Genomic DNA, 12,449 nt, shown 5'->3' on the forward strand with positions numbered 1-12,449 from the left:
GACAGGGGGCTACCCTGTCTTGTCTCCCGTTGAAGGGTGAGTTGATCTGAGACTGCCCCATTGATCGCTATCTGCGCATTGGGTTTTGCGTACAGTGCCAACACCTTCCTCATATACTTATCTCCCAGGTTGTACGCTCGCATGCACTGTTCTAGGAAGTGCCAGGACACTCTGTCGAACGCTTTTTCTGCGTCTAGCGTGATTGCCACCGCCGGCTTATCAGACATGTAGGACTGTTCGAGAACATGGCACAGGAGTCTTGTGTTATCATGAGACATACGTGTCTTCAGGCAGCCTACGTGTGAGTTGCTTATCAGTTGAGGGAGTACTGTGTTGAGCATTACGGCTAGGATTTTGGCATAGATTTTGCAGTCTGTTGATGAGTGAGATGGGCCTGTAGTTTAGGGGCCGTTGTGTGTCCTTGCTTCTTTGAAGATAACTAATATGTTTGCTTCCGTCATGGACTTTGACACCACTCCCTCCCCCTCGCAAGGAGGCCCTGTATCCATCTCGACCCGGCGCCTTATTGTCTTTAAGAGACTTAATCGCCATCTCAATTTCGGCTGCGCTTATCTCCCGTCTTAGTGTCAGTGCTTCCTCGTTCGTTATCTTGGGAAGGTTTAGTCTGTCCAGGTATTCAGTGCAACCATCCTGGTCTAGTGTTTCGTCCCTTTTGTAGAGCTCCTGGTAGAACTCACCGAACGTACGTAGGATGTCCTTGTGCTGAGTGTGCGTGTTGTGCAAGTTAGTGATGGATGTGATGGTATGTTGTCTTTGTTTGTGCTTCAGGTATGACGCTAAGATTTTCGCTGCTTTGTTTACCTCGCATAGGTTAATCTGTTTGTATTTATAAACATAAAAAACAGGACAACCTGACCAAGGTCAAGCACAACCAAAACAAAAGTGTTTATCAAAATTGTAATTGTGGTGCTGCGCACTCCAGGTGCCTGTTGTCCTAAGGCACAAGTCCGAACACTGGACAATAAACAAAAGGTAGGAGGCGCACTCAAAAGGATCAAGGAGGCAATGTTATTATTCCAAAAGTTCTCTTCTTTATTTCGGTATTTATACCAGATAAAACAGCTAACGCGTTTCGTTACAATATGTAACTTCGTCAGGGCATAAATTCAAAAACGGCCCATAGGGAACCAGTGTATAGAAGATCATACAGGTAGGGTTTCAAATCCCAAATGCCATATGCAGATTAACAACGAGAAGTACTTAAGAAAAATCCTAGTCCATTGAAGGATAGAATGCGATGAAGCATCAGTATCTGTTTGTAAGTGCTGTTTATCTATGTTGATGATCTCATATAGCTATAGCTCCAAGTAGCCAGTGAGTTCAAAGGACACCGAGGTCTTGTACAACACCTAACTGTGAGAAACAACGGTAGCAGCATTAGCGTCCCTGCATGATAACGGGGATAATCTGTTTGTATTTGTTTATCCACAGACCAGCCCATTCCCTCAGGATTTTGTTGTATTCATATTTTTTTTCGTCAACTCTTTTAAGGCATTGTAATTCCTGGTGTCATTGATGTGGGATGTTTTTTAGGCTTTTGATGTATTTTTCTATTTGGTCTAGGTGTGTCTTAGCTTTCTTATTCCGTTTAGCTTTGATATCTATTAGTGTCCATCTGACTGTCACTTTAAGCGCGTCACACAGAATCTTGAGGTCCATGCCTGGCGTGTCGTTGTCACTAATGTAGTCATTAATGGCTTGCTCTATTCTGGTCTTGTCTTCTTTTTTCGCCAAGACTTCATTGTGAAACCTCCACCTGCGGGTGAGGTTCTCGTTGTGTCGCCCCGCCAGTTGTAGGCTGATGCATGAGTGATCTGAGATTGTTCTAGCCGCTATTTCCGAATGTTCCATTAAGTGGGCATGTGAGCCCGAGATTAGGATGTAGTCTATTCTACTATAGGAGTTGTGCGGGTTGGAGTAAAAGGTGTAGTCTCTGGTCTCTGGTGTCGGGGTGTTGTAGTCGCCATGGGTCCTTGAGGTTGAATCTATTGCATATGTTCTTTAGAATGCCGTGTGAGGCTGGGGGGAGGGCATGGGCCTGCGATTGTCCAAGGTGTAATTTAGTGCGAAGTTAAAGTCACCTGCCAGCACGGTTATGTCGTGTTGGGGGTTGTTTCCAGTCTCCTCGAGACTTCCTACCAGAATACGGTGTCGTCTGTATTTGGGGCGTATGTGTTCACTAACAGGATGGTTTCGTCCCCTCTTTTCAGTTGTGTTATTAGTAATCTCCCTGCCTCATCGTGTTGCTGATCTTCAATTGAGTTTTTATTCATCAGCGTGATCACTCCTCGCTTCTTCCCTATCGCCGGTGAGCAGGCTATCTGTCCTATCCATCTTGCCCGGACTCTTGCTGAGTCCTCCAGGTAGAGCTTGGTTTCTTATGACGTCCCCTTTGGTCTTAGCTAGGTAGTCTAGGATCTTTTTCCTCTTCACCGGGTGGTTGAGGCCCTTCACATTGAGGGAGACTATCTTCATGTTTGCCAACAAGGAGGAACTGTTACTCTGTGTCATGGCTTATAGTGTGTGAGCGTCTCGTTTCTTCTCCCTATCCCCCTTATGAGGGGTTTTGCACATGCCCTTTTGTTTTGATAGTGTTACTTGTGGAGACAGTGGGCTCCCCCTAGGTTTCCTCGCACTGGTTTCGGACTGTCTCACCTTGTACCTTTTTCCTGTGGTCCTGCTTTTATGCGTGGCTGTAGCGAGCAGGGTGTGGATAGGTTTGGAGATAGTGGGATATGTCAGAGTAGATATGAGAGACAGACCATGCAAACAAGACGAACTAGACGAACAAGACACACGACCCCGGAGCTTGATTAAAAATGCACAACAGACAATACAATACAATACAATACAGACATAAGACAGACCCCCCCCGACCCTCCCACTCTCCCTCAACTAAACCATCGCATTTTAGACGTGCGACGGCAAGAGCCCCACTCCGCCCCACCCCTGGGATACATTAGTTCGTTATGGTGGTTCTACTTTTACTTATACTTATACTTATCTTTCTTGTCTCGGTTATTGGTGGTTCTGCTTAGCATATGCCTCTATTGTTCTACTTAGCATCTCTTTCCATGCCCCCCCTTGGCAGACCCCCCACTGTGCCACCAGAAAGAATATGTACTAGTCTTGTAGTCTCACTTGGTTCCCATCAGTTGGTTTTGTCTTTATTCATAGTCCCTTATTTAGGTGTCTCTCCCCTGGTGACTTGAGGTACCGTTCTGGTTTGCCCTTCTTCTCCTGTGGAGATGACTTCAGATTTGAGGTAGACTTGTTAGGCAGCAATAGTCTCTGTTAAAGTTTTTTCTCTCGTTATCATGCGGAAAAATACAGACCAGTTGTCTCTTTTGGCCATCAAGGAAGCCATTGTGTGGATAATTTTGTTAAATCCTTTTAGATGACCTTGAGGCCTGAGGCGTTTTGTTGACACAACTGTGTTTCTATGGTTCAACGTACACAAGTCGGATTGTGTGGTGATGGGACATCATAGATGGGTACACTCGGTCTTTCTTTCTTCCTGAGGTAGTTTCCAGTGGCTTGAGGTAGGAGTTGTTCGATGAGGTAGATGCTGTACATTGTCTCTGAGGTAGATGCTGAACAATTATCCTGAGTTCGTTATTTGTTCTATGAGGTTGGTCTGTTTTCGGTCCCTGCATGTACGGTGTGTTTCCTTGGTCTGGTCTTCTCCTGATTATTCCACCCTTAGTTCTGGTGAAGCTCTTCTCTTGCTTGTGCCAACTTGTGAAGTTTCTATTTCCTGTTGCGGCTGGCCCTGTAAGTACCTGGACAGCTCCACCGGGTCTTCAAAGATGTGGGTTCTTCCTTTATTGTTGATTCTAAATCTTGTGGGACCTACAAATGAGAACATGATGTTCTCCTTCCTTAGTTTGTCCCTCTGGACAAGAAATGCTTTTCTTGTGTCAACAGTAGGCTTTGAATAGTCCTGTGTGAGGATTATCTTGTGGCCGTTCCACCGCATGTTTTGACTTTTTATAGCAACTCCAAGCGCTTCTGTGTGATGTGATCGGAGCGGCTTACATATTATCGGCCTTAGTCCCGCTCTGTTTGTGGATTTGAAGGCCGGCACTCTGTATGCCTTATCCAGCTCAAACGGATTGTCAAATTTAATGTTCGTGATTTTAGGGATTAGGTCTTGTATCGGGGCCATGCAGGAGCCTGTTTTGTCCTCCTCACCTTCCGGGACACCTATGATCCTTATTGTCCCCTTCCTGTTGCGATTGTCTAGTTCCGCTGTCTGTCTTAAAAGTGTTACCGTTGTCTTAGTTAGCGCTCTGATCGCTTTATTTGTCTGCCTCCATCCTCTGTCACTAACCCTCTGCTCAACCTCCGTCAGCCTGTTGTTAGCCGTGTATGTCTGCTCTGACGGTGGCTAGTTCCAGTTGAATTGCGTCCGTAGTTTGTTTTGTTGACTAAGCCAGGTCGTGGATCTCTGCCAGTTTTTTCAGTATTGTGTCCAGTGTGCTATTGATGTCTGGTTTGTGTTTGATTGGCGAGTCTGTTAGCGAGCCCGCTCTGTTTTTCTTTAAATGTTGTGTACTTTTTCTTTCACTCCCGGCCATGGCTGGTAGTCCTCGCTTCACTTGCTGTAGTTTGAACCTCCTTTCGCCCTTCCGTGCCATAAACTGGTGGCTGTGTGCCGGTAATGGCTTGCTTTGTGGCTCCTCTGTTTTCTGCAGTGCTCTTAGTGTGGTTTTGCCCTGTTGTGTTGTGGCCCCCATCTTGTTCCAACCCCTAGGTTTGGGGCCGCTATGGTGCTGTCCTTCTTTTGTTCAGTCTTTACACTTGCCGCTCTTGATGCTGACACTTCTTTTCAGCAGAACCTACTTTGTCTATGCAGCAAGTTGGCTGTCGCCAGTCCTGCTCATGGTATTTTTTGTAAGTTGTGAGCTGCTCTGTTCAGATTTGCTCTGCGCTCTGATTCCCGCTGTCTTGTGTGTGCGCTATCTTGGCTGTAGCTCCCTCCAGGGTGAGTGCGCTTGATATGTTTGGCCTTGTGTCACTCCCCTGTCCAGTGTTTTCCTTGTCAGTGTTTTCGTGTTCTCTGAGGGCTCATCTGAGGCTCGTTACCTTCGGGGTAGCTTGCTGCTGCCGAGTGGGCGATCTGGTCTCACCTCAATCTGCTCTAGTCCCTCCTTCAAAATGGCCTCCTTCAAAATCTCCCCTTCCATTTATCTTTCTTGTGACACAGCTAAGATGGTGGCGCTAAGATGGCGTCCTCCTTGGGATTATTTCGGTTTCGGGTCGACCTCTGCCTTCAGGGCTGTTTCCTTCTCGGCAGCTCGTACTTTTCGGGAGTGTTATCGCTATGCCGGCCGATATTTCCGCTATGCCCGCCACGCCGATCCCTCTTTCCTCATGTCACCTCCAGATCCGCTCCGGTATCTGTGTTGGTCACCTCCTGTCTGCTTGGCGGCGCAGCTAAGATGGCAGCCCCCCTGGGCTGCTTTCGCTTTTGTATTGCTTGCAGTGGAAAATGGGGGTGCTCTCCTCTTGAAAGGGGGTCAAGTCCTGGCTATTGCGGTCGGTGCAGATAGGGTCGCATTCAGGACTGCCGCACTGACCTTGGGGAATGCTCCACCGGTAGCTCCTGTGTGAGTGACTCGCTCGCAACCGCCAACTCCTCAGTGTCTGGCCATCTTGGGCTCGCTTCTCCCCTCAGCTGGGCGGGTCGGTGGCTTTCCCTTGAAAATTTGTGCTTTCTCCTTCCGTAACACCCTCCACATCCAGACTATCCATATCTAGTCTATTTCCGACATGAATGGGGGTCGTTTTCTCTCTTCTTAGGGTGCTTACAACTCGCTATTTATTCACTTGCTCCCAGGTTCTCGGCGGTGCTCCGGACTCTGACAACTTTGCACATTGCCGTCCAAACCACGCTCCGCACACTCAACATCTTGTATCCAGTACAGGACTTTCATTTTAAAAATCACTTTTACTAAGTAAGCAATCCAAATGTGTCAAATCACCCAAAGCCGCTAAATCAGATAATGTATTTTTTTAAATGTATTTATTTGTTAATGTGGAAATCTGTCACGCTGGATCTTGCATGTATTAACAGTACATAGTTTTTTTTTTATACTAAAATAGAATTCTCGGATACTCAATATATTATATTTTAATTAATTTGACATGAATTATTCTTTTCAAATCAAAACATGTCTGTTTGAAAAATGTTAACAAAGCAAGTGTCGTGAATGATTTTATGTATAGGGCTAGCAACATTTGTCCGTTATCTGGTGTTTGTATACATTAACGGCGTAAAATTGATTGGGAGTAATAAACTGCATAATGGATCACACTGATTAGAGAAGGGCTGTGAAACGCATGGCTTGATACTGTCTTTAGACAAGGGCATTGACATGCCAAGATGGTACTAGGCATGTTGTACCTTCAACACCAAACCAGCACATGCCATTTGAGGAATATGGTGCATAGGGAACACTCTATTGGGATTATTGCACCCAGACCCTTATTCTTATTACATGCTCTAAGGTTTGGGCTTTCAATAAGCCAAACCTACAGCAAACCAGCATTGGCATAGCCAGTAGGTCTCGCCTTTGGGACCTTATAAGTGTTCAGCCATACAACAGTTGTTGTTGCACTAAGGATATTGTGCTGCATAACTAAATATTTATAAGGTCTCAAAAGCGAGACCTATTGGCTATGCCAATGCTTGTTAATGTAGATATCATTTTAGGAGAATGCAACTGTGTTGGTCTTCTCTCACTCTCCGTGTGTAAAAAAAAAAAATTCTTGCACAACACCCTTCTACCTGTCCCCTGCTAGGCCTCAAACTTCTATATGGGAAAAACAGAAACTGCATTGCAAAGTATGGTAACGCATTCATAGGGGAGCGCGTCTAGATGCTTGGATGGATGCACATGTTTGGGCTCAACTAAAACTTTTAAAGTGACTGCTTTCTGTATGAAGAAGCTTTTAGTGGTCCATCGCCGGCCTGTAGCAATTGTTACTTGTAAATGTGGGAGCACACAAGCTAAGAACTGTAACAAAAGCAAAAGGAGCTCAGTGTCAGCCTTCCTTGACCAGTTCCATTGGCTTCCAGCCCAGCTGGAAGGCCATTCTTTTAACTTGTTATCGTCCACTCATTAGAATAAGACCCCTTAGGATTTATTGACTGTGTCAGAGTTGCTGTTATTTTGAAAGAAATTAAAGACATGTCTCACCTATGCTAAACCTCTGACCCACAATCAATCTTATGTTACCTACCTTTTGCATGAACAATAACATTGACCTCATGGGAAGTCTTACTTTGAGTGCAGAAGCTTTGACTGTTTCAAATCAGTTAGTATGGTGGTGTGGTCAGTTTTCCTCTCTGTTTCTTCCATAGAACTAGAGAAATCCAAAGAAGAAGAAAAAGACCTGGATGATAGAGGGAATCGCAATAAGCTGGGAGTGCGGGACCGCAGGCGGCCACGCGGAAAACGGAGATCCACTGGTGTCCCATTAACCACCAGAGACGTAAGAGTCCCTTCAGATGCCTAAAGGCATAATATGATTGTACGAACAATGCAGCCTTTTTACATGCTGAGCTTCTTATAATCCTTAGAGCATCTACATAGTATGCATTTATGGTGTGAATGTCAGGGTATTGCTGCAAGTGAATACAAATGTCTTTCACTAGCAATAGGAGAAGGCCTTGGATGTAAGATTTCAGTTGTCGAAAGGTTAGTGAAAACTTGCGGGAAGTGGCCTTTAAAAAAAGATTTTGAGGGTAAATGTTTGTGGGGATACATGTAATACTCTAAATTGAAAAAAAATTGTATATGGATATTAGTTAATGTAGTATGAGCTGTGGTAATGGTGCAAATGTAGAAGATTTGACATTGACTAACGGAAATGTGGAGGTTCTGCATGTAAGGGTTGAAAAGTGTTACCGATGCATGTGTGGCTGGGTTAGCTTTTATGGTTTCATATGATTGCACTGCTTGCATGTAAACAGGCAGGTGTGGCAAAAAGTTTCAGATTATTGTGAAAATCTAGGAGGAAGTGAGGGGGCTGGTAGGTGCTTCATGTGAGAGTGCATAAGAGTCTGGTTGCATGTAAAGCTGCAGCTGCCAAAGGGTTATATGGCAGTAGCTCGCATGCAAGGGTGCATATGTGATAGCAGAAGCAGCTAAGATTGCTAATGCCAGAGGATCTTTGTGTAACTATCAATCTAGTCGAAGTTCCTGAGTGTCCGAATGCATGAGTGAGTTTGCAGTGGACAGAGGCAGTGAGTGAAAGTTTGCATTTATGACGCAAGTAGAACTTGAGAGAAAGGTAATTGAATACAAACTTGGGAGGTGTAGGGCTGTACATTGACAGTAATTGTGTGGCACTTTGTTGACATGCCTGTTGCCCACTTCTACATTTGGTTTGAGTTGCTGAAGATACACAAACGTTAGCACATATGTCCTCTTGGTATGGAAAAAGTCACATGGGCAGCCTTTTTTAGAGGCTTTTAATTTATTTTGTTTGCGTTTAGTAGTTTTCACGTATTACTGATGGAGACAACCTCAATGTGCACTTTATGTGAGAGACCTACATGTGTAGTTTTTGTAAAGTGCATACTTCAACAGAAGGTTTGAGAACATCTCACTGGGATAAGCAAAGTGTGATATCTGAATTGAGCTGTGATGGGCGAAAAGTTCAGTTTAGGAACCAAGAGCAGGCTCTAGAAGAGATGCTTGACTGTACATAATCTTTACCAATAATGCATCTTTTTGTTTTAAAATGTCTTTATTGAGTTTTGCATAAAACACAGATAGACAGCCGTAAACATAATATGCAATCGGACCACCCACGAAGTGGGGGAAGCTATCTAGTACCTGATTAACAACCCCAACAATAACCCTCCACCCCAAAAGCCCATCCCAAGTCCCTCCCCTCCTCCAGCCCTGTGTGTGTCCACATTGACTATGCCTCACTTTGAGAGTTCTCCTGCTCCTGTTCAGTAAGGCGTACCAGTCTCAAATATTTAGGATAGGTAATCTTCTTAAACTCAGAAGATAGCAGCAATAAGAAAGGTTTCCACACCTTAGGAAATGAGGTGCTATTATTAGTGAGTGAAAGTGGGATCCTCTCCATACCAAGAGTGTGCCACATGCGATGTAGCCATTTAGTGTATGTAGGTTGGCGGGTTGAACCCCAGTGTTTAAGAATGTTTTGGAGCGCCGCCCCCAGGGTTAAGGCAATTTGGTGGCCTCTAAGTGATTTGAGAGGGAACATGAGGGCGTTCGGTAGACCTGGGAAAATGTATGTGGGGAAACGGAGTATTCCGTTTTAAAATGGGTATCTATGTCCCATAGTACCTGTGCCCAGTAGGACTGTAGACAAGGGCAATCCCACAGAACATGTGTCAAGGTGCCCGGCAAGCCCCACCCTCGCCAGCATAAAGGATCTTTTAACAGGATGCACCTGTGGAGGCGTGCAGGGGTGTAGTACCAATACGGTGCTATGTTAATGGCAGTTTCAACACTGGCCACATTGCTTGCTGAATAAATACCTCTATAGTAGATATCCTCCCATTCACGCTGGGAGAGGGTGCCTTCTAATTCTAGTTTCCACCTCCTCTCACTCGATGACTTATGGGGGAAAGGGGTCTGTCTGATTAAACAGTATAGCTGTGATATAAGATGGGCGTCGTCTGACTTGGAGAGCAGCCATTTTTCAAAAACAATGAGACAGCGGTGAGCAAATGAACGAACATCTGGGTGCCTGACCTAATGTCTTATCTGTTGATAATTAAAGCGCTCTGATTCGGGGATACCTTGCTGACCGCGGAGGTCGTTGAAAGAAAGTGGGCCCCTCTCATCAAACAAATGCCTAATTTATCTGCTTCCCTCCCGTGTCCATCGTGTGAAAGCCTTAACATCCATTCCCAGTGCAAAGGAGTAATTTCCGACAATGGTTGCCAGAGGATATGGGAAGGTAGTAAGGTTCCTTTTGACCGCTATTTTATCCCAAGCTTTAAGGGAGACACTCATGACACATGAGATGTAAAGATTTCTGGGTCTGGCTTCTTTAGTCAAAAAGGGTATATGCCATAATGACTGCCCCACCAACGCTCTGTCTATAAAGAGCCAATGCTTTTCAGACTCCGGGCGCAACCACTCTACAAATGTCTTAATCTGGGCCATGCAGAAGTAATCTCGTAAATTTGGGACCCCCAAACCTCCCTCTACCAGGGGTCTATATCTCAACTCTCGTCGCAATCTAGGTCTCTTACTGACCCAGATAAATGATTCTAGCTCTTGCTGGAGCAAACGCAAAATTCTTTGGGGAATTTCACCAGAAGCGTCTGGTATAAGAATAAGATCCTCTGCAATATGGACATTGTAATGGAGGCTATGCGGCCAAGACAACGCATAAGGTCTCTATCGGCGTAGATCTTCCCTCACCTGTTTGCAAAGGGGTATAAGTTAGCGATATAGTGTCTTTGATTGACACTGATAATTGTATTCCCAGGTAGGGGATAGCTACCGTAACCCATTGGATGGGGAGTTCCCTCTGTAGGGGGTTGTAAGGTGAGATTAAGGGCCTGCAAATTATGGACATTTTTTCGAACCCTGCAGCTTGAAAGAAGCGCTCTAATTCCAATAATACGTCTGGGACCGACTCCCTGGGGTTATCTAGTGTCAGTATCACATCATCTGCGTATAAGCTGATTTTGTGCGAGTTGCCCCCAAAGCGAAAACTAGAGACAAGCAGGTTGTCTCTAATGCACTGAGCCATTGGCTCCACATATAAGGCGAAAAGCAGGGGGGAGAGGGGACAGCCTTCTCATGTCCCTCTCTTTATGGGAAATGGAGAAGAAGTGTATCCATTCACTTGGACTGTGCCAACTGTGTTGGTATAGTCACTAAAAACCCAGGCTATAAACCTCTCCGTGAGCCAAACCTGATGTAGCGAAGCCTTCAGATTCTGCCAGTTCACCCTGTCAAATACTTTTTCGGTGTGCAGGGACAAAATCAATTGCTCAGTATCACAGTGTTGCTCTTTGTCTGTGACGTTGAGTATTCTCTTGGTGTTATCTGCACATTGGCGACCAGGCACAAAACCCACCTGGTCCGGATCTATCAGGCCAGGTAGCAGCTGTGGCAGTCTGGACAATAACCCAGTGAGCAGTTTAAAATCTATATTTAGAAGGGAAATGGGCCTTTATGAAGTGCATTGTCGTTTGTCTTTCCCACTTTTAGGTATCACTATCACAGATGCACCCAACATCGAATTGGGAAGCGTAGATGATATCCCCACAGCGTTAAATACTCTTGTGAGGAGAGGAGCCAATATAGAGCAAAGAGTTTTATAAAATTCTGCAGAAAACCTGTCCGGTCCCGGGGATTTTAAGGGTTTTAGTTTGGCAATAGCTGAAATTACCTCTTCAATTCTGATCAGGGCTTCCACCTCTTACACATAGTCAGAGGTGAGAGTGGAGGTGGGAACACCCTGTAGGCACCCGGCCTGAGTTGAAAGATCTTGTGCTGTATAAAGGTCTGTATAAAATTGGCAAAAGGTTTCGGCAATGTCCCAATCTATAACCCTCTCCTCCTCATTGGGGGCTATTATGGAGTCAATATTAGATGTCTGACCCTGTGTACGCAGCCTGTGGGCCAAGAGTCTCCCTACCCTGTCTCCCCCTATATAAAAGTTGTGACGGAGTCTAAGAGCGGTATATTCTACTCTGTCCAGATCAAGCGCTGCTAATTGGGAAAGCGCTGCTTCTAGTTGTCTCCAAACTCTTGGTGCCCCTGTCCTCTGGTGTATCTTCTCTAACTCCCATGTCTGTTGTGTCAAGAGCTCTCTTTTCCTTGCGCATCCTATTCTCTGAAGCAGCAATAGCAATAAATTCCTCCCTCACTACAACCTTTAGGGCTTCCCACAACGTTGCTATATGGGTTTCTACCTTATGGTTTACTGCCTAGTAATCTTGCAAGGTCTTAGAAATTTGTTGGACCGCCTCTGGTCTGTGTAGCAGCGTGTCTCGCAGATGTCAAACACGGGGATTCAGGAGATCTGGTGGCAATGAAAGTGTTAGGGTAATAGCTGAATCATCTGATAGGGTCCATGGTTGGATTTCTATCTGCTGGGCATAAGGTGTGAGGCCCGTCGTGCCTAAGAAATAGTCAATTCTTGCGTACTTTTTGTGTGAGTGTGAATAGAAAGAATATTCTTGTGATGTCGGGTGTTTTTCCCTCCATATAGCTACAAATTTCCGCCTCAGCAAGCATCCGTTTTCATGCTGTGGAAAAGGTCCCCGTCTGCCTCTGGGTTGATGTGTCTAGGGCACTATCAAAGACTATGTTGAGGTCTCCGCCCAAAAGACTACTCATGGAAGCGCACATTTCTTGCAGTAGTTTCGATAGATACTCCTCCTGTCTCTCATTAGGGGCGTATACAGTCCCAAT

General features: G+C 45.3%; 1 protein-coding gene across 2 annotated transcripts in view; it reads left to right on the plus strand.

Annotated features, from left to right (window-relative positions):
- The window catches only part of LOC147730798 (protein phosphatase 1 regulatory subunit 12B-like), a 654,976-nt gene that overhangs the window by 559,757 nt on the left and 82,770 nt on the right, over positions 1-12,449 (plus strand). For both annotated transcript variants that reach the window (XM_086955620.1, XM_086955619.1), the window contains exon 18: positions 7,391-7,521. In XM_086955620.1, coding sequence (XP_086811746.1) covers positions 7,391-7,521 — 131 coding nt within the window. The remainder of the gene's footprint in view (positions 1-7,390; positions 7,522-12,449) is intronic.

Source organism: Lissotriton vulgaris, chromosome 2_1 (genome assembly GCF_964263255.1).
Source record: "Lissotriton vulgaris chromosome 2_1, aLisVul1.2, whole genome shotgun sequence".
In the NCBI taxonomy this organism is placed as follows: Eukaryota; Metazoa; Chordata; class Amphibia; order Caudata; family Salamandridae; genus Lissotriton; species Lissotriton vulgaris.